The sequence below is a fragment of the Dama dama genome, chromosome 18 (assembly GCF_033118175.1).
Source record: "Dama dama isolate Ldn47 chromosome 18, ASM3311817v1, whole genome shotgun sequence".
In the NCBI taxonomy this organism is placed as follows: Eukaryota; Metazoa; Chordata; class Mammalia; order Artiodactyla; family Cervidae; genus Dama; species Dama dama.
Genome location: NC_083698.1, coordinates 25684538 through 25704661, shown reverse-complemented (window position 1 = coordinate 25704661; position 20124 = coordinate 25684538). Strand labels below are relative to the sequence as shown.

The 20124-nt window shown below is 38.0% G+C and overlaps 1 protein-coding gene across 8 annotated transcripts in view; it reads right to left on the bottom strand.

Moving 5' to 3' along the window:
• HDAC9 (histone deacetylase 9) overlaps positions 1–20124 on the bottom strand; it is an 896685-nt gene that overhangs the window by 374691 nt on the left and 501870 nt on the right. For all 8 annotated transcript variants that reach the window (XR_009696639.1, XM_061165031.1, XM_061165032.1 and 5 more), the window contains 4 exons: positions 19279–19394; positions 5762–5884; positions 2767–2977; positions 1881–2098 (listed from right to left, as the gene is read on the bottom strand). Coding sequence is in view for 7 of the 8 variants with exons in the window: in XM_061165031.1 (XP_061021014.1) it covers positions 1881–2098; positions 2767–2977; positions 5762–5884; positions 19279–19394 (668 nt within the window). In the remaining variant the exon portion in view is untranslated. The remainder of the gene's footprint in view (positions 1–1880; positions 2099–2766; positions 2978–5761; positions 5885–19278; positions 19395–20124) is intronic.

Here is a 20124-nt window from a genome sequence, read left to right as displayed (position 1 = left end):
CAGAGTAGCAGAAAGTGTATCCACAATCAGATATTACTTTTCTTCCCACGGACAGAGAAGCCTGGCAGGCTACAGTCTGTGAGGTTGCAAAAGAATCGGACATGACTTAGCAATTAAATAACAACAACTACTACTTTTCTAAATGAATCTAATTCCAGATCAAAATATTGTGAGGTGAAAAGTAGGAATTCCCAGCCTTTCCTTTCATACTGGATAATGTTTCAAGAAAACCTGGTAATTTTAAGCTGTGCTAATATACCACAAAAGAAACAAATCAACATAACTCTACCATAACACAGTAAATGTGCAGAATGACATTGAGGACAAGGAGTAATATGCCATCATACAAGGAGAAAAATCAGTTCTCCTCTGACAAGACTGATTTTATCTAAGATAATTTGATAAATTTATAGAAATACTGAAGCAGTAAGATAGGCATTAACCTGATGATATACTAATAAAAAGAGTCTGAAATATAGGGAAATACAATCTGCAGTGAAGCAAATGATGACGGGAGAGGCAGCTGGCACTCCCAGCCATCCCCACCCAATATATACACATACACGTCATTTGTGAACACTGCAAAGGGTTGGGTTGGGGGAATTTGTGTTCAGTATCATGCTCTTCAATCCATGCTACCTTCATGTCTCTGCCTTGTTAAGATGGAGGCCAAAGATGAGAAAACATCTCTAATCCCATCTGCAATAAGGTGAGCACATGATAAAGATCCCCTTCTCTTACTATCAGAAAGATGATTAGACTTCTGCCCATGAGGTTTTGTTTCATTTATGCTCAGTCGCTTCAGTTGTGTCCGACTTTTTGCAACCCCATTGACTGTAGCCCACCAGGCCCCTCTGTCCATGGGATTCTCCAGGCAAGAATACTGGAGTGGGTTGTCATCTCATTCCCCCAGGGGATCTTCCTGACCCAGAGATCAAACTCGCATCTCTTATGTTTCCTGCAATTGCAAGCGGGTTCTTTACCACTAGTCCCACCTGGGAAGCCCTGTTTTGCTTATATCATAATATGATAGTGCACTTACATACTTAGCCAATTTTTAGCTATCCATTTATCAGTAAACAGGACATTGTCTCTCAATATAATGCCTCTATCAGCTCTTTGTAGGTAATACAGAAACAAAGGAGAAAGGATAGAATTTTGATATTCAGGACTTTCATTTTCCAGGAATGAAAGGCTTCTCCTTTGTAAGGCTACCATAGCAGAGAGCAGTGGCTAGGCACTGTACGGACCAGGTTTGCTTACAGAGTCATTGAACATGCTCTCCCGGCCTGTGTGACACATTATATCAGAACGACCGTCTGTGGCTGCCTCAGCAGGAGAGCTCCCGAGGGTGTGCTGTAACTCAGGCCTCCACTGTCCACTTCTGACACAGAGAGAACACCACAAGCTGCCGAGAAACTGCTTCAGCACTGATTGGACTAAAAGTCGGACATAATTTAAAAAACAAATGTAACATGGATACATACAAGTTGCTGAGAAACGCCTAACTGGCTAACCTTGGCATAGCTGCCAGCACCTGTGCAAACTTCAGCTCTGCCTCAAACCTTTACCGCAGTAACAAAACCTGGGGCTCTACACACGCGTTCCTGTGTGTGCTGCTGCATTCAGATACACACTCAGTCAGAAAAGACTTTCCAATCTAGGACCTCAACTTTGCTACAAATGTCCTATGCATGCAGTGATGGAGAGGACAGTGGTACTGTGACGGGGTCTTGGAGCCCTGAGAGCAGGGCCAGGAGGCCAGTCTCCAGGTCATTGTGATGGACACCAACATTCTCCCCTGTGTGCCCACATCAGTGACGACAACCCCAGATTCGACACTGGTGGCTGTGGTGTGTTGACATGGCTTGGGAACTTACCTTGTTCATGTGGATCTGCTGCTGGTATTGCTTCTGCTTCTCCAAGAACTGCTGGTGCTGCTGCTGAATGACCAGCTGAGCCAAGGTGCTCTGAGGCAAAGGTGCAGACTGGGTTCGATTCAGGGGTCTGTGTCGGGGTAATTTGTGGGTACCTCTAATGCCGGGTGAAATTCTCTCTTTTGTTGCCAAGGGAGACTGAGGATGTAAGGGAACTCCACCTGAAAAAAAAAAAAAAAATATATATATATATATGTACATATATATAAAGAGAGGTACTTACAGAGAAACAGACATAATTTAAGAAAAGACAAGAAACTAAAGAAGATAGCTACAGGATAATTTTTATGAAAAGTAGTATACTATTGGGCCTATATCAGAAGAAGACTAGGTTGGGTGTGTTCATCACTCAGTCTTGTCCAACTCTGCGACCCATGGAATGTAGCCCGCCAGGCTCCGCTGTCCATGGGATTCTCCAGACAAGAATACTGGAGTGGGTTGCCATGCCCTTCTCCAGGGAATCTTCCAGACCCTGGGATCAAACCTGGGTCTCCTGCATGGCAGGCAGACTCTTAACCATCTGAGCCACTAGGGATGCCCAGATTGGGTAGGGTGGAGGCAAAAATGCCAACGCATTAGGCAGATACGCATCTGATCAATGACTCATCCACAGTCCACCCTGGTATATCTGAAGGTTAAATAAGGTGAGTTTTTTTCCACAGATCTAGAGGAATAAATATGGGTAACAGTCTTTTCCATAGTACTAGGTATCTGCCTCTGCACGACAATGTGAATTTTTACTAGGTCTTGAGGCAAAGAGACATTATGTTGGCTTGCTGATAAAACAAAAGTCCTAACATAACCTACAAATGGTACTACTTTAAATTACCAGCCACAAGAAGTTTTTGCTGTCGCATTTGTTCTTTCAATAACAGATGCTGCAGGAGAGCTTGGTGGCTGCTGTTGGGCTTTCCCTCCAAAGTAACATGGGGATGGCTTGAAGACGCCGGGATGCTGCCCCCGTACTGCCCAGGCAGAGGAACACCTTGCCTGAGAGTCTGGGTCTCACACTTCTGTTTTTCCTTGAGTGAATTTGAAGCCTGTGTCAAGAAATAATAAAGATGTTAATCCACTTTCATCCATATGGGTCATTAGGTCTGTAAATCATTAGACTGGTTTCTCATTCCATAATTTCCCCTGCCACCAAAAAGCCTTATCTTACCCAATGGCTGAATAGGGAAAATGGACAACAGTATGTCTTTTGAACTAAGTGAATGAACATGAGAAGGAAAAAAAAAACAAAGCTGGAGCACTGGAGAGAGTTTAGTATTGCGTATCATTGTACTGAAGCCCAAATAAAACTTTTTTGAAAACATTAAAAATTATGTTTATTTTAGGCTTAATAACTGGGAAGTTTATTTCTAAAATATTTTAACATATTGCTTAAGTAAAAGGTATATTAGAAAAGTAAAATTTATTCAGATTGCTAAACTCATTACTATACAATGGGGCTTAAAAGCTGGATATAAAATGGTCTGTAATTCGGGAGTTTCAAGCAGAAGGAACAATTCACTGTTTATATGTCCTCTAATACATTCACAGAGCTGTGGGTGTCCAATATTTAATTTTTAAAATAAAATTCTTGAGATAAATCAATGAAAGATTATGTAAAATATGAAGAAATTTTATTTAAATGTGTATTTTATATTAAATCATAGCAGAGTCCCAAACCTCCAAATATTGAAAATGACACTCCAGATACTTTTGTTTAATGAAATAAACTACAAGTGAAATTAGATATCACCTAAAATTGCTATTAAGAAGTTGAAATATATGATAACATAGTAATAAGGCAATAATAATTATATCATCAATAGTAATAATGAATTCTCCTAGTCAAAGAACTTAATGAATGGTGGTCATTTTGGTATTACAAAAGCAGAGGTCTAATACCTCAAAATTATGTGGCATGTTTCTTTTCAAAACTCATGTTTCATCTTTCAAAATTGCTGTGCGCCAGGGAAGCAAAGCAATTTTCAGTGATGGGGAAATTGAAGGACAAAGAGGTAAATGGTTTGTCTTAGTCACACAACAAGTCGATGCAATGTTTAACCTAGAAGTAATTCCTTCTCCTGGCTTCTTCTCCTTAAAATTTCCCACTACTCAGTGGGGAAATAGAATATTAGAGATCCCTTTGCCAAAGCAATGCCAAGCTTGAAAAATTAATTATGATAGCTTCATACACAGCAAAATGGAAGCAAAGAAAAATGAAACTTCAGTCCAAACCACACTGGTTTATTCATCCAATGGTACCAAATGGTATTATCATTGAAACATTTAATAGTCTGGCTTTTAGTACTTGGTCCTTTGGGGAAAAATTCTCCCTGACCACATTAAAAGTAGTGTATTTGTGTTAGCTGGTAGGAGTGACTTAGAACATGCAAAAAAAAGTAGAAAACTTATATGTGGTAAGCTTTTGTGTTAGTATTTGCTCATCACCAGAAGAGACAGAAAAAATAGGAACAGAAGAATATAACTTCTTTTGAAAATAATTTTTAATAAGTGAAGATTTGAAAATATCATCCATAAATATTTTTTATTTCATCCCTAATTTCTTTTTCCTTTTCACTAGTCAATTGTTTACAAATGCTTCATGTAGAATTTCAAGGGCATGGCTAAATTCAGTGTTTTTTTAAGTCTGTCTTCTTTAATCCCCAGATATAAAACAACATCCAAACTTTGCTTTTTCCACACTTGTATAAGATTACTGCATCACCTAAGATAACATTCTACTCTATTACAAAGATCAAATATAATAAGTTATCTCTTATATAGATTTGTAATATGTATTGAACATAATCATAAAATTTATCATTTAAAAATGTCACCATAAGCATGAATGTGCATAAACTAGCATATCATAGGATAGGGTTTATATTCTGCAAACAGTCACAAAATGGTCAACTCTTTATAATTTCCTGATGTGGGCATATTGTAAAAGATATGAATTTGACAAGATGGACTCAGTGGAAGATTTGCCAGACTCTTGAAGCCATTTAAAAATTGGCAAAATTGGTGCCAAGGGTTGGAACAGATTTCTCTTTAAACTGAATGTATCATATGACCTCTGCCTAATTTAATTTAATAACTTTTCACAGATAAATTATCCAAGTTTAAAAATCTTTTACTATGACTAAAATTTATATTATTTTAGAGAATATGTGTGAAATATAATTATTGCTGTCTCCTGTTAGCTGGACAATTACCTCCAAAAAATCCTACTTCAGTTGTTGAGACTTTTAAAGTAATTGATTCACTCTGAATTTCCAAGGAAGAGTTTAATATTGTTCTCAGAGAGGTTTTCCAGATATATATTCTCCAGTACCACTGAGTCAGGGATCTAAATTCTCAAAATAAAGTCATTCACATAATAAACTCTTTAAACATGCTGCTGTGCTTCAGACACTGCCCTCTCAGCACTGGCCTGAGTTGAGGTCCAGGTCTGCTACTTGCTGGGCTTGTGATCCTGGACTTTTATGCATTCCAAGTCTTGGCTGCTTCTTCTGTTAAAATGTGGTCTGTAATCTATTTCATGGGATGGTTGTGTGGAGCTAGCAAAATAATATACCTGGAGACTGCTTTCTTTTTTAAAACCTACAAAGCATTATACAAATGTTAGTTATTATTTGTATATATTATTATGTGAATCAATATGATTCTTTAATGTGAGGTCAAACTGAGTATCTTTCAACAACTCGGCCAATAGTGAAGGAGAAGTAGACTACCAAGTTTCCCTGAAGTCTAAATATACAAGTAAAGAATGAGAGGTCCCCTAGGAAAATAGTCCTCGGGCTGGTTTAGGCCAATGCAGGGCAATGACTTACATTGAGCTGGGTTGACACTGCTGGAAGACCCAGGGTGATGTTGGGCAAAGAGGGAGAGGTATAAAGACTGAGCAGGTTCATGGAATCTTCGTGAATTAGAATGCGTTGCTGTGAAACCATTTTCTATTAAAAAAAAAAAAGTGAAAGGGGATTCGCACAATATTATAATATCACAAAGTTTACTGTAATGTTCAATTTCAGAAAATAGGTTTTATTATAATCTGTCAAAACATTTAAGTATTTTAATGAAGAATTCACAAGTATTTTATGACTTCTGTATCCAAAAATGTTAAATGCAATAATTAAATTAAAATTTTCTTCATCAGATATAATTGTAATATCTGAAAAAAACTTTCTAATTCATTTTGAAAAAATTAATTTTTAAATTTCTACTTTTATGGAATATAATCAGTGTGTTTGTCATCAATTGGAAACACACAACAATTAAATTGAGTAATCTTTATGAGTATAAATAGATTTTGTGTTACTGAGTGATGAATATGTATGTAATGCCATTATAATCATTATTCTCATATGTATTAAATATCATTTTACTGATGGGAAAACACACAGGAGAAAATCTTAGATTAAATATTGCTTTATAGGACTTCTATACTAACTAATCATATCATTGTTTAAAATTTGTGAATAGACAACTCTGTGTGCTGTTTTTAAGTCATTCATATTCAGAAACTAAAGTAAATGTGAGAATGTTATGAGTTCCCTGGGTCTCACTAGTCTTCATTTACACTGGAATACCTTGAACATTTTGGCATCATGGACCTTTTTACAACAAATAACCTTTTTTTTTAATCCAATACCAAGAGTCATGTTTTCCCACATGTGGCCTAATATGGTTGCTTGAATTACATTTTCTGTTTAACTCTTGCTTCCCTCCCAGAACTCTTATACAATAAGAGTTACAAAGGTCTTATTCGACTAAGGAACTCTGGCCTGATATGGTCCCCAAGGGAACAACATCCTTGAAAAAGAATACTTCATGTAACAGTATGACACAGTGACTGCTTTCTTCCCAAACAAAAAGCATATGGGACTCCAATAAGAGACCACCTCCAAGAGGGATATTGCACACACGGGCTTTGACTAAAGTAAATATAATAACTTGTCAAGTATGTTTGGGGGAGCTGTAGATTTTCCCCTGGACAAACCTGGGATATCAATTAACTGGGGAAAATATCATGTGCTAATACAATGCAACCTCAGAATGTCACTGAAGAGTGATGCACCACCAAAACACAGGATGTTATTCCAAAACATCACCTCAATCATACGTTTGTTTGGAGATGAGTCGTAGTCTTAACATAATAAGAGCAGAGGGCTAAAGGTGGACTCTTCTCATTGCAACTTGGAATTCCAAACTAACTCAGAGTTTGTTTTTTCTTAAAAGAACAAGTCAGATATTTGCTCATGAAAAGCAAGAAATGCACTGAAACTTTTAATATTACATTGAGTTTATACGCAAGCCTTTACAAAATTAAAGTTGTTGAAAACCCATGAAGATTGTTGGAAAAGATTTTATCATTACAATGTATGAGACTGCAATTTTACTTAAGGAGATACCAACAATGGTTATATATTTGCTCTAATTTAAAAAGCCAAGATTCATAAGACTGATTTGCTTATGCTTCTACCATGAATTTAAAATATAGAATATATACCTGAATGCAAATAAAAAAGTATATGAGGAAGCAAAAATACTTTAACAAGCTTATTGGCAGCAAGCAGTCATTTATAATAAAAGGGTATTTCATCTGCTTATCTGTATTCACGGAAGACAAATAAATGTGGGGAAAAAATTACTTTAAATCATGTACAATACTCATTCAAGGTTATATCTGTATCTCACAGCAGAGACTTGACATGCACTAGGGAAATACACCAAAAGTTACCACAACCTCACAAAACAGGTTATCTTTGTTTCCCAGACAGAATTTGTGTGACATCTTCCCACATCATCATAGGAAGCAAATCTATACCAAAGTGAGAAAAAGGTTTCTTCTCACATGTAATAACTGCAGTAGCACACTGGCTGCTCACAGGAGCTTTTGACTAAAGTGAAGGGACTAGGGAATGTTCATACTCTGAGAGTTCAGACCCCTGTGGTTTCATGCTGTTTCTAGGACAGCACCTACCATGTCTCAAGGCCTATGCCAGGGAGTTCTAGGGCATCGACCATAGTCCTCCCAGGCACTCTCCAGCACACCTTATATTCTCGTTATGGATGAAGGAACTGAGTGATTGCCCTAATTCTGGCTCCCAGTGGGATCAGCAATAAAACTTTTAAAGTGATCAAGGCTGGATGATTTGTTGTCAGGTACTGCTCCAGAAGCTATGCACTGCTCTGGAGCCATTATTGCAGGACAAGGGAACCACAAAAATGTATGGAGAAGGAGGAAGCTTGAGAGAAAAAGAGGAAGCACAATTAGTCTTGGGGCTTATGGAAAAGAAAAAAAGTGTCCAACTGGGAGCCAGTGAGCCTCGTGTGAGAAGAAAGCAGAAGCCCTGGTGACCTGATAGACATCAGGATTTCCAAGTCATGGAGACAATTCCTGAGGAATAAGGAAAGTCTGAAGTCCCGAAGTTCACTAGCTAGAGCTGGCTCTTCCCACAGAAATTAACTGGTATATATCACATCATGGAACTTCAGAGACTTGGACATAATTTGTTTCCTTCAATTTACTGACAAGAAATAAGCACAGCATGTACATAAACTTCCAATGGATAAAATCCATTCAGACAGAACTGAAATAATGTTTTTCTCAAATTATCTTCTTTAATAACTTTCCTTGATTTGACTTTTTGATAGAAGCAAGCTATCTGTTTCAGGTTAATATTTCGTAATAGGAAACTGGAGCTGTACTGTACACTGTTAAAAGAGCGCAGACACACTTTAAAGTCAGAGGAACAGATGGTGAGAGGGGCCGTTTCACTGAGTCAGTGAAGGATCCTGACCAGCATTCTTGCAAGGTTGGAAGGTTACCCCAACTTAGCACTGAGGTGAACTTACAAGTATTTCCAGGCAAGGCCAGGGCTTTTCCAGGAAGTAGTCTTGAAACTGATCCAGCCCTTCAAACAAGGCTATGCTAAGATACCAACGTTTCATATCTTAGAACACAGGGAAGATGGTTTTAATCTAAAAATTTTTCAGAGTCAGAAACTATTGCTATGGTCAGATAAAATGGAAATATTTAATGTACAACAGCTATCGCATAACATGCACAAAGAAATGAATTACAATTAAGTTAGATTAACAGGGTGGTATTGGAGAAGAAAATGGCAACCCACTCCAGTATTCTCACCTGGAGAATCCTATGGACAGAGGAGCCCAGCGGGCTACAGTCCACGGGGTCGCAAAGAGTCGGACACGCTTGAGCGACACACACAACAGGGTGGTACAGGGTGGGAAGGGTACAGAGATGCCCTAGACCACACAAGTGCAAAGAAAAGTGGAGAACTGGCTCTAATGACCTGTAATAATTACCATAATTAGAGTATGGTTAAAACACTTCAATGGCACAGAGCAGGTTGTCAATTTTAAACTAGGCTCTGATGGATAACTAGCATTTCACCAGAAAGAGCATGATATTGGAAAGAGGGGTATGACTGAACTGGGTGTTGGGGCAGGGGAGGCCTATCCATATTTTAATAATGACCTTCAAGTTTTAATTACTTTTCTCACCATCATGGCAACTGGAATAATATCTTATGGATAATGTTGAAATAAAATTAATATTTTATTAATAATAAAATACCCATACACTGAAAAATTACATGTATCTCAATAGATCTATTTATTTAGCCATTGAAATCAAGAAGACATTGGTTTCAAGCAAAAGATTCAACTTCTCTTATGAAATGGACACTGGCAAAAATTAGAAAAATAGACGATGTTAAATGTTCAAGGGATCTAAGAAAGTAAAAACCATCACACATTACTGGTGAGACTGTGGACTGGCATAGCTATTCTGGAGAACATTTCAGCACTGTACACCATGACCCAGAGATTCTTCTGCTTTTCAAGAAATTCTCATTTAGTTACAAGGTGATGCATATACATATGCACAATGGAGCATTTTTTGGTGGTGTGAGAACTGGAGGTCACTGGGACATCCAACTGGAGAATAGGTAGGGAAAATGGAGCAGTGCTCGCCATGGATTACTAGTGTTTAAAAGCAAACTATTAGGCATATGTATCCATTATATGAGTGGGTGTAACAAAGACATGCTTAGTCATAAAAATAAGAAATGGAAAGAGACTGATGACACCAAACCATGCATACCCATTAAAATTCATGAGCACAAAGCAAAAGATACATGTTTCATGTAAGAAGCTATACAAACAAACAAGAAAACAGGAGAAAATGACTTCCTATAGGGGCAATGAAAATGGAAGTCAGGATAGGAGGGAAGGAGGGAAGGAGGAAGGGAGGGAGTAGGAAAGGAAGGGTAGGAGAGAGGGAGGGAAGGGAATACCTTTATTACTCTTAAGACAAAGAAGTCAATAGATGACCCCTGACAGAACACTATATATGTCATCACCTACTTTTTAAGAAGCGCATAGAAAAAGTGGATGCAAAAATTTTAAGTTGCTGCATGTTCAAAATTATATACAATATGCATAAGCATTAGAAAAGGAATATAAGTATAAGGTTTTGGAGCAGCAGTCTGGACTGGGGTAAAGCAATGTAGTCAAAGTATCCTATGCTCAAGCTCCACTACTCAGTAGCTTGTGACTCAGGGCAGCTCCTAAGACGGGAGCAGCTGACTAGATCTACGAGGTAATGTCTGTTCTCTTAGAGTGGCATCTGGGGAGACACGCTTGTAAGCCTCAAACTGTTTTGCCTTTAATAAAAGGTTCCAAATCCCTAAATCTAGTCTATCTAAATAAAAAGAAGAATCACATTAAAAACAAACAAGTAAATAATGAAAATTTTTAAAAGTTCTTAACTGTTTAATGTTTGCCTATGGCTTCAGCAATACGTGAACCATGAACTTCCAGATGTTCAAGTTGGTTTTAGAAAAGGCAGAGGAACCAGAGATCAAATTGCCAATATCCTCTGGATCATCAAAAAAGCAAGAGAGTTCCAGAAAAACATCTATTTCTGCTTTATTGACTACACCAAAGCCTTCGACTGTGTGGATCACAATAAACTGTGGAAAATTCTGAAAGAGATGGGAATACCAGACCACCTGACCTGCCTCTTGAGAAACCTGTATGCAGGTCAGGAAGCAACAGTTAGAACTGGACATGGAACAACAGACTGGTTCCAAATAGGAAAAGGAGTATGTCAAAGCTGTATGTTGTCACCCTGCTTATTTAACTTATATGCAGAGGATATCATGAGAAATGCTGGGCTGGAAGAAGCACAAGCTGGAATGAAGATTGCTGGGAGAAATATCAATAACCTCAGATATGCAGATGATACCACCCTTATGGCAGAAAGTGAAGAGGAACTAAGAAGCCTCTTGATGAAAGTGAAAGAGGAGAGTGAAAAAGTTGGCTTAAAGCTCAACATTCAGAAAACTAAGATCATGGCATCTGGTCCCATCACTTCATGGCAAATAGATGGGGAGACAGTGGAAACAGTGGCAGGCTTTATTTTTTGGGGCTCCAAAATCACTGCAGATGGTGACTGCAGCCATGAAATTAAAAGACGCTTACTCCTTGGAAGGAAAGTTATGACCAACCTAGATAGCATATTAAAAAGCAGAGATGTTACTTTGCCAACAAAGGTCCATCTGGTCAAGGATATGGTTTTTCCAGTGGTCATGTATGGATGTGAGAGTTGGACTGTGAAGAAAGCTGAGCACTGAAGAATTGATGCTTTTGAACTGTGGTGTTGGAGAAGATTCTTGAAGAGTCCCTTGGACTGCAAGGAGATCCAACCAGTCCATCCTAAAGGAGATCAGTCCTGGGTGTTCATTGGAAGGACTGATGCTGAAGCTGAAACTCCAGTACTTTGGCCACCTCATGCGAAGAGCTGACTCATTGGAAAAGACCCTGATGCTGGGAGGGACTGGGGGCAGGAGGAGAAGGGGACGACAGAGGATGAGATGGCTGGATGGCATCACCAACTTGATGGGCACGAGTTTGAGTAAGCTCCCGGAGTTGGTGATGGGACAGAGAGGCCTGGAGTGCTGCGATTCATGGGATCGCAAAGAGTCGGACACGACTGAGCGACTGAACTGAACTGATTGATGGCTTTCATGGTAGTTTTCAGGATGGCATTTATTTCCTCTTCTTGTTTCAGACAGCTGATAGAAAATTAATATCGCCATGTGATAAATTTTTTAGGCAGTAAAAATCTCTAAGTTTTCATTTTTACTGGACACTCAAGGGAATGGCAACCCACTCCAGTATTCTTGCCCGAAGAATTCCATGGAGAGAGGAGCCTGGCGGGTTACAGTCTATAGGGTCTCAAAGAATTGGAGGCAACTGAGCAACTAACACTCACTTTCACTTGGTTTTCAAGAATGTTATTATTATAAAATGGTTTGGAGACAAAAAATTATTTGACAGGGGCTTCCTTTGTATTTAAAAGTCACTGATGTTTTTGTTAAAAGTCTTGGTTTGCAATATTGACTCATGTTATTCCTAGTAAATGATTCTTTTGTCATAGCAACCTCTTTTCCCTTGGGGGATTGGATGAGGAGTGTCTTATTTGCAGCCATCTAAAACCCACACCCGCTCAGAAGCGAGCATAACATTTACAGCAAATGTCACAACAACTATTATGAAACAATCAGCAGATGAGTCATGTGAGATTGGGGCAAAACAAGTGACATTTCAAATGATTTTAGAGTACTTAACCTTGTTATTAGAATCCATTTTTAAAATCATTTGTATCTGCTGGAAAAAATTATTTAAAAAATCACAGAGCAGAGCCAGCCACTAATGTTCAACTAGAAATAAACCAGCTGTTTGGCTACTGTTAAAATAGCTATCAAATAAATCTACCGAGCCTAAAATAATGGTGCTGATATTCACGGAAACATATTTGAACCCACAGGCCTACAGTATTAACAATAAAGTAACTAGATAGGTAAAGACATCTCTGACTGGAGTTGGAAATAGAAACTCCTGAGGTTTCAGCAACCCAACCAAGTTTACAAATGGGGAAACCAAGTAGCTCCAGCGATGCAGAGTCTGGGACAGGGCATGTGTAAGAAACTAGAGAAATAGAAGTGGCCAGAGCATATGGAAGCTCATTCTCACATGAGATTTTCTGGCTTGCAGACAAACATACTAATGAGTTTTCCCTACTAGGAGTCAGTATTAATAACAACAAAAAATGAACTTGTTCCACAATTCACCACCTGCCTTCCAAATAATGATCCTCCACAACAAAGCTGCTGGGGTAGGTATTATTTACACTATCTTTATTAGATAAATAATCTAAGATTCAGGGCAAGTTTAGCGACTTAACCAATGGTGACCAAGTAGTTGGTTTTGCAGCCGGGTTACTTGGTAGCCTTCTGAATGCAAGAGTAAAATATCTGAATTCACAGTACTGTTTCTTTAGCCTGTACTTAAAAGTAAATTCTCCTCTTGCTTCTGTCTTAACCTTTATCTAAATTACACAGAATAGATGAATTATAAGAGAGAAATTTTCTTTTTACCTAAGTTTCAAGAACAGCCTGAAATACAGTTTACTTTCCTATTTCCTAAACAGTAAAAAGGGAGTAGAATCCCATTCATCTACATGGGATCTGAAAGAATTATGTGACATGCTTTTCTAATTTCAGGTCACAGAATAGAGAGTTGATTCAAAGGTACACTGTTATACTATCTTAAAAATGAAAACTCACCTGCTTTGCAAAACTTTACTACTTAAGCAAAGATGGTAGAATAAACCTATTTTATAAATGGTAAAGTATGCAACTAACATAATTTTTGAAAGTGTAATGATGTAAATTTTTCATACCCCCAAATATTTCTTTTGATATGAAATTATATGCTATTATTAATCTTAGAGGGTGTCTGTAAATATCACACAATTCAAAATGATCATTAATCAAAAACTGGCTGAAAAACATTTTTTTTCCACCTTTCTTTAGTTTAGGTGGAAGGATTTGGTGATACAAAGCTAGCATATTAATTTGCTGACAGTTTCAGTCTGAATTCTGCTGTCTCCTCACCTCCCCAGTATGAATTATGCTACAGACCTCTGTAAATGCAATGCAGCAGAAAAGCACATGTTAGTCATCAGGGTTGGATTTTTTGTTCTGGGCCATGGAGAGGCTACCCATCAGTGCATAAAGGTCTGCCCACCTGGCCTTTTGGATCATAGTTCAGGCACACAATTAATTCATTATGAAGTAAGTCACTGCTTGCTTTTGAACTAGTCTTCCCAGCTCTGGAGGTGAATGTCCTGTCACTGACCTGAAGAAATACCTCTACTCTTTCAAACTCCATTAAATCACATTTCCTTCTGTTTTTTTTTTAAACTGGTGGAGGTAGAAGGAAAGGATATGTTCAACAATTAGCTGAAGAGCTAATTGTTGGGCATCTAAACAGATATTTGTGTTTAGGTATCAGTAAAGGTTTTAGAAGTATAAAACAGATTAAAATAATACAAGCAAATTCCTTTAATTTACAGTCTCCATTGTACATATTTTTTAAATTTAATTATAGGGTCACACAATGTGAGCTACTTAACAGGTTTTAAAAATCTTGAAGTAAAGAGAAAATCTCATCTTTTCCCATTTATTTCAAGTCTTATGAATATGTATTTCTTTGTTATACTAAGTACTGCATGCATATATTTGTATTTATAATGAAGGTATATATGTATCATCATTTTTTGTAGCAAACCATGTCCCCTCCACTGTTCTCCTTCCTGAGAGGTAACCATCATGCTAGATTTTGTGTTCATTACCCCTTTGATTTTTTAAAATTCTTTTGATTTTTTAAAAAATATACTGTTATCTACATATGTTTTCCTGATCAAAACATTGAACTGCTGTTTCTAATCTTCACAAAATACCATCAAGCTATAAGTGGTCTTCTGTTCCTTTGAACAATGCATTTCGAAAAATCATGAATGCTGTTGAATGAATGTAGTTTAGTGTGTTTTCATTTCCTAAGAACACAGAATTCATCCAGAACCATTTTAGAATCCAGATCCTTTAGTGTTTGTGCTACCAAATCACATTCTTTTTTTTTTTTTTTTCAAATCACATTCTTTAAGCTGAGAGGAAATGGAAATCTAAAGTTTTTTAGAAATATTTGGGACCAAGTTGTACTTTCTCTGAAAATTCATTAAAGGGTTGCAGAAAACTGACTGATGTTGAGATATAATTTATAATTGCACTAACAGAAATACAATGCCTATAACCAATAGTCTTAAGAATCTTACGTCAACGGTCACAAATATATGTGAAATATTTATTTCCTCTGGTGTCGTGTTTAAAAAGAAAAATGAAAAGCAAAGGGACAATGGGATGGTAAGAAACAAGAAATAGATGGAGGTCTGGAGAAAATGCAGTGGCTTGAATAGTATTCTTCACAAGGCTGAAAGATGGTCACAAGTAAGAGAGTTTCCTATCTATTCTGTTCATTTTCCTTGGAAAACTGAGAGAAAATTTTGAAGTCCAAAATGAATGTGAGAGGTTTCCCTGGTGGTCCAGTGGTTAAGAATCCACCTTGCAATGCAAGAGACACCAGTTTGATACCTGGCCCAGGAAGATCTCACATGCCTCGGAGCAACTAAGCCTGTGCATCAGACTACTGAGCCTGTGCTCTAGAGCCCATGAGACACAACTACTGAGCCCATGTGCTACAATTACTGAAGTCTGCACACCTAGAGGCTATGCTCCACAACAAGAGAGGCCACCACATCACAACCAGAGAGTAGCCTCTTCTGCCGCTGCTGCTTAATCGCATCAGTCGTGTCCGACTCTGCACGACCCCATAGACGGCAGCCCACCAGGCTCCCCTGTCCCTGGGATTCTCCAGGCAAGAACACTGGAGTGGGTTGCCATTTCCTTCTCCAATGCATGAAAGTGAAAAGTGAAAGTGAAGCCACTCAGTCATGTGCGACTCTTAGCGACCCCATGGACTGCAGCCTACCAGGCTCCTCCGTCCATGGGATTTTCCAGGCAAGAATACTGGAGTGGGTCGCCATTGCCTTCTCCAAGCCTCTGCTCGCTGCAACTAGACAAAGCCCATGTGCAGCAATGAAGACCCACCATAGCCAAAAATAAAACAAATAACAAATAAATAAATCTTTAAAAAATAAGTAAAATAAAATGAATGTGTATTCATGTAGAAAGGATTTACATTTGCTTTTTCCAGATACCTAGGAAACTAAAAATCTGGGGCTCTTTAAATTAAATTAACAATTTAAAGTTATAAAAATTGGGGCTACAGCCTTATATATTCTGGTTACAACCCCTCAAGGAGAGAGTGTGCCCCTTCCCTGGTCTACATCAAGACATCCTTGGGGATGGGGATGAGGGACCCACCAATGTAGCATAAATATGGGTCATGCATTGGATGGTCTCCTATTAGATCATCTTCTTTGGTCAGTACAAGGACTTTGCCTTCTGTCTTCTGGAAACCAAAACTCAAGACTCAAGTAAGAAGTGACTTCACTGATTCCAGTTCTTTCCCTATCACGGATAACCTCTGGGTGTCTGCTTTCAATTAGCCAGATAATTTATGACTTATAAATAAATTATTATACATTTATGTTAGTATGTATGAAATTATAGACATATATTTTGGCATAACATATAGAAGATACTTTTTATCAGTCAAGCTGACTGTCCAAAATCAACTAGATTGCGTGAGGAAAGAGTGAAGTGAGTTCCCTTTGAATAAGAGTGCTCCAGTGGAAGTCTGGTAATCACATATCAGAAAAGCAGATGATTCAAGAATCAGAGATTGGATCAATCTCTTTCAGCTCCAAAGTATCAAGACTCTATAGAGTACAATGGAAGACACATGTCACAGTTATATATGAGAAGTTACTATACCAGCTTCTCCTGTAGCGAGCAATGCATGACAAGGAAGCATTATAATGACAGAGAAGAAAACTCAGAATTTCAGTCAATGATGGTGACTCCAAAACAGCTGATTCCATAGGAGTGGCTGTTGCCTTTGCTTAGCCTGATATGGAAACTACATACATAGTCTATTGCGTTGTGCAGTCACTAAGATGTGTCGAATTCTTTTTAACCCCATGGACAAGCTCCTCTGTCCTCCACTATCTCTGCTCAAACTCATATCCATTGTGTTGGTGATGCTATCTAACCATCTCATCCTCTGCTGCCCTATTCATCTTTTGCCTTCATCTTTCCCAGCATCAGGGTCTTTCCCAATGAGTCAGCTCTTCGCATCAGGTGGCCAAAGTGTTGGAGTTTCAGCTTCAGCATCAGTCCGTTCAATGAATATCCAGGATCGATTTCCTTTAGGATTGACTGGTTTGATCTCCTTGCTCTCCAAGGGACTCTCAAGAGTTTGAAAGCACCAATTTTTTGGTGCTCAGCCTTCTTTATGGTTCAACTCTTACATTTGTACATGACTACTGGAAAAACCATAGCTTTGACTGTATGGACCTTTGTTGGCAAAATGATGTCTCTGCTTTTTAATACACTGTCTAGGTTTCTCATAGCTATTCTTCCAAGGAGTAAGCGTTTTTTAATTTCATGGCTGCAGTCACTGTCCGCAGTGATTTTGGAGGCCAGAAAATAAAATCTGCCACTGTTTCCACTTTCCCCCCTTCTATTTGCCATGAAGTGATTGGACCAGATGCCATGATCCTAGTTTTCTGAATGTTAACTTTTAAGCCAGCTTTTTACTCTCCTCTTTCACCTCATCAAGAGGCTCTTTACTTCCTCTTGGCTTTTTGCTATCAGAGTGGTAGTGTTTGCATATCTGAGGTTGTTGATATTTCTCCCAGCAGTCTTGATTCCAGCTTGGGATTCATCCAGCGTGGCATTTCGCATGAGGCACTCTGCATATAAGTTAAATAAGCAGGGTGACAATATACAGCCTTGACGTTCTCCTTTCCCGATTTGGAACCGGCCTGTTCCATGTCCAATTCTAACTGTTGCTTCTTGTCCTGCATACAGGTTTCTCAGGAGGCAGGTAAGGTGGTCTGTTATTTCTATATCCTGAAGAATTTTCCATAGTTTATTGTGATCCACACAATCAAAGGCTTTAGCACAGTCAATGAAGCAGATGTTTTTCTGGTATTCCTTTGCTTTTTCTATGATCCAACGGGTGAAGACAATTTGAGCTCTGGTTCCTCTGCCTTTTCTAAAGCCAGATTGTACATCTGGAAGTTCTCAGTTCACATACTGTTGGAAGTCTAGCTTGAAGATTTTGAGCATTACCTTGCTAGCACTTGAAATGAGCACTACAGTATGGTCGTTTGAACATTCTTTGTCATTGCCCTTCCCTGGGATTGGAATGAAAACTGACCTTTTCTAGTCCTGTGGCCACTGCCGAGTTTTTCAAATTTGCTGGCATATTGAGTGCAGCACTTTAACAGCATCATTATTAAAGATTTGAAATATCTCAGCTGGAATTGTATCATCTCTACTAGCTTTATTTGTCGTAATGCTTCCTAAGGCCCACTTGACTTCCCACTCCAGGATTTCTGGTGCTAGGTGAGTGACCACACCATTGTGGTTGTCTGGGTCATTAAGACTTTTTTTGGATAGTTCTTCTGTGTATTCTTGCCACCTCTTCTTAATCTCTTCTGCTTCCATTAGGTCCCTGCCATTTCTGTCCTTTCTGTCCTTTATTGTGCCCATCTTTGCATGAAATATTCCCTTGGTACCTCCAATTTTATTGAAGAGATCTCTAGTCTTTCCCATTCTATTGTCTATACACACAGACAAATTCTTGTTGACTTCCAAATTTACTGTTTTCTATTCTTGTATCACTGGCTGCAACAAATCATGTGTTATTTCAGACCCATTTTCTTGAATCTTTTGTTTTTCAAGGACAGAGTTCATATATCATTTATCTGTCTATCCTCATTGCCAGGCAAAATGAATAGCATACAGAAGGTCCTCAACACATTGCTTAGTGGAACTCTGTTCCTCAACTATGATACTACAACTATTTTTCATTACTCTTCAGGTCAAATGGATAAAACCTACTTTGTTGGGCAACCGTTTCCCTGAAATGTTTGCATGAAGTTGTTTTCACTTACTGATGTGTCTACTCACAGCAGAATAACCAAGAGCCATGAAGAAGGACTTACAGGGTTGTACAGTTACTGGGCAGTGAGTGTATCCTCAGCATAACTAAGAGTGTGTGGGTTTTTTTTTTTTTTTTGAGGATTACATTTCAGTATTTTCAAACCTGTGATTATCATCCAAACTTTGTAAATAAATCATGTTTACTCAGTTCCACACATTATAAACCTATCAGAAAAGTAACTAAGGTCAGGTGGCTTTAAACTTCAATTCAGAAATATCACTGAGTTTTAGGGGACTAATCAAAGATTTAAAAACAACCAAAATAATAAGAGCCTTACTTCAGCATGAGGAGTAGGTGGCAAAACTGAAGTCTCATTTTCAGTAATATTTCCAGTTGGACCATTGTTTGGTGAACTGGGACCAGATCCTGGGGAACTGCTACTGACTGAAGATTCTGAAAAACAATGGGAAGTACAAATAGACTCATGAAAAACATACAGAGATGAACTGTAGTTATACTCTAAGTAATATACAGCAACAGACACTGTTTTTTCCCCCAGCATGAATGACAAGTACCATGTCACTAAATAACAAGAACCCTGAAAAAATTTGGAACATTTCTAAATTTTCGTATCACTTTTCTCCCCTTCTTTTCACTGCTAAAAATACAACATAGTAATTAATAATTTTAGAGAATATATTCAGTTAGAGAGGATTATAGAAGCTTTTGATTAGGAAAAAAATAATCTTCTATTACTTCCTCTGTGCTATCATAAAAAAGTATAACTGTAATAGACTTGCATAGTTCATAAAAACATGCCATCAGCACATGAGGCCTGGAACCATTTCCATGGTATGTGGAAAAACTGCTTATATTCTATGTTATAAATAGCTCTTTATTTAATATACTAAGGCTATACCTTATTACAGCACATCTTAGTCAAAGTTATATGAAGAAAATACAGAAGATAAAATCTCAGTGTTACACTGATCACCTTGTACAACATTGTTTAATCTTAACTCTACCCAACTTATTTTCCAGAAAATGAGAAGCTGTCTAAATTTAATATGTTCAATTTTAAAGACCAATATAACAAGAAATTCATTTACCAAAAGTTAAATAAGAACAATATAGATTGTCTTTGTCATCTTGATATAAAATTCAAACGCATTTCAATTTATGA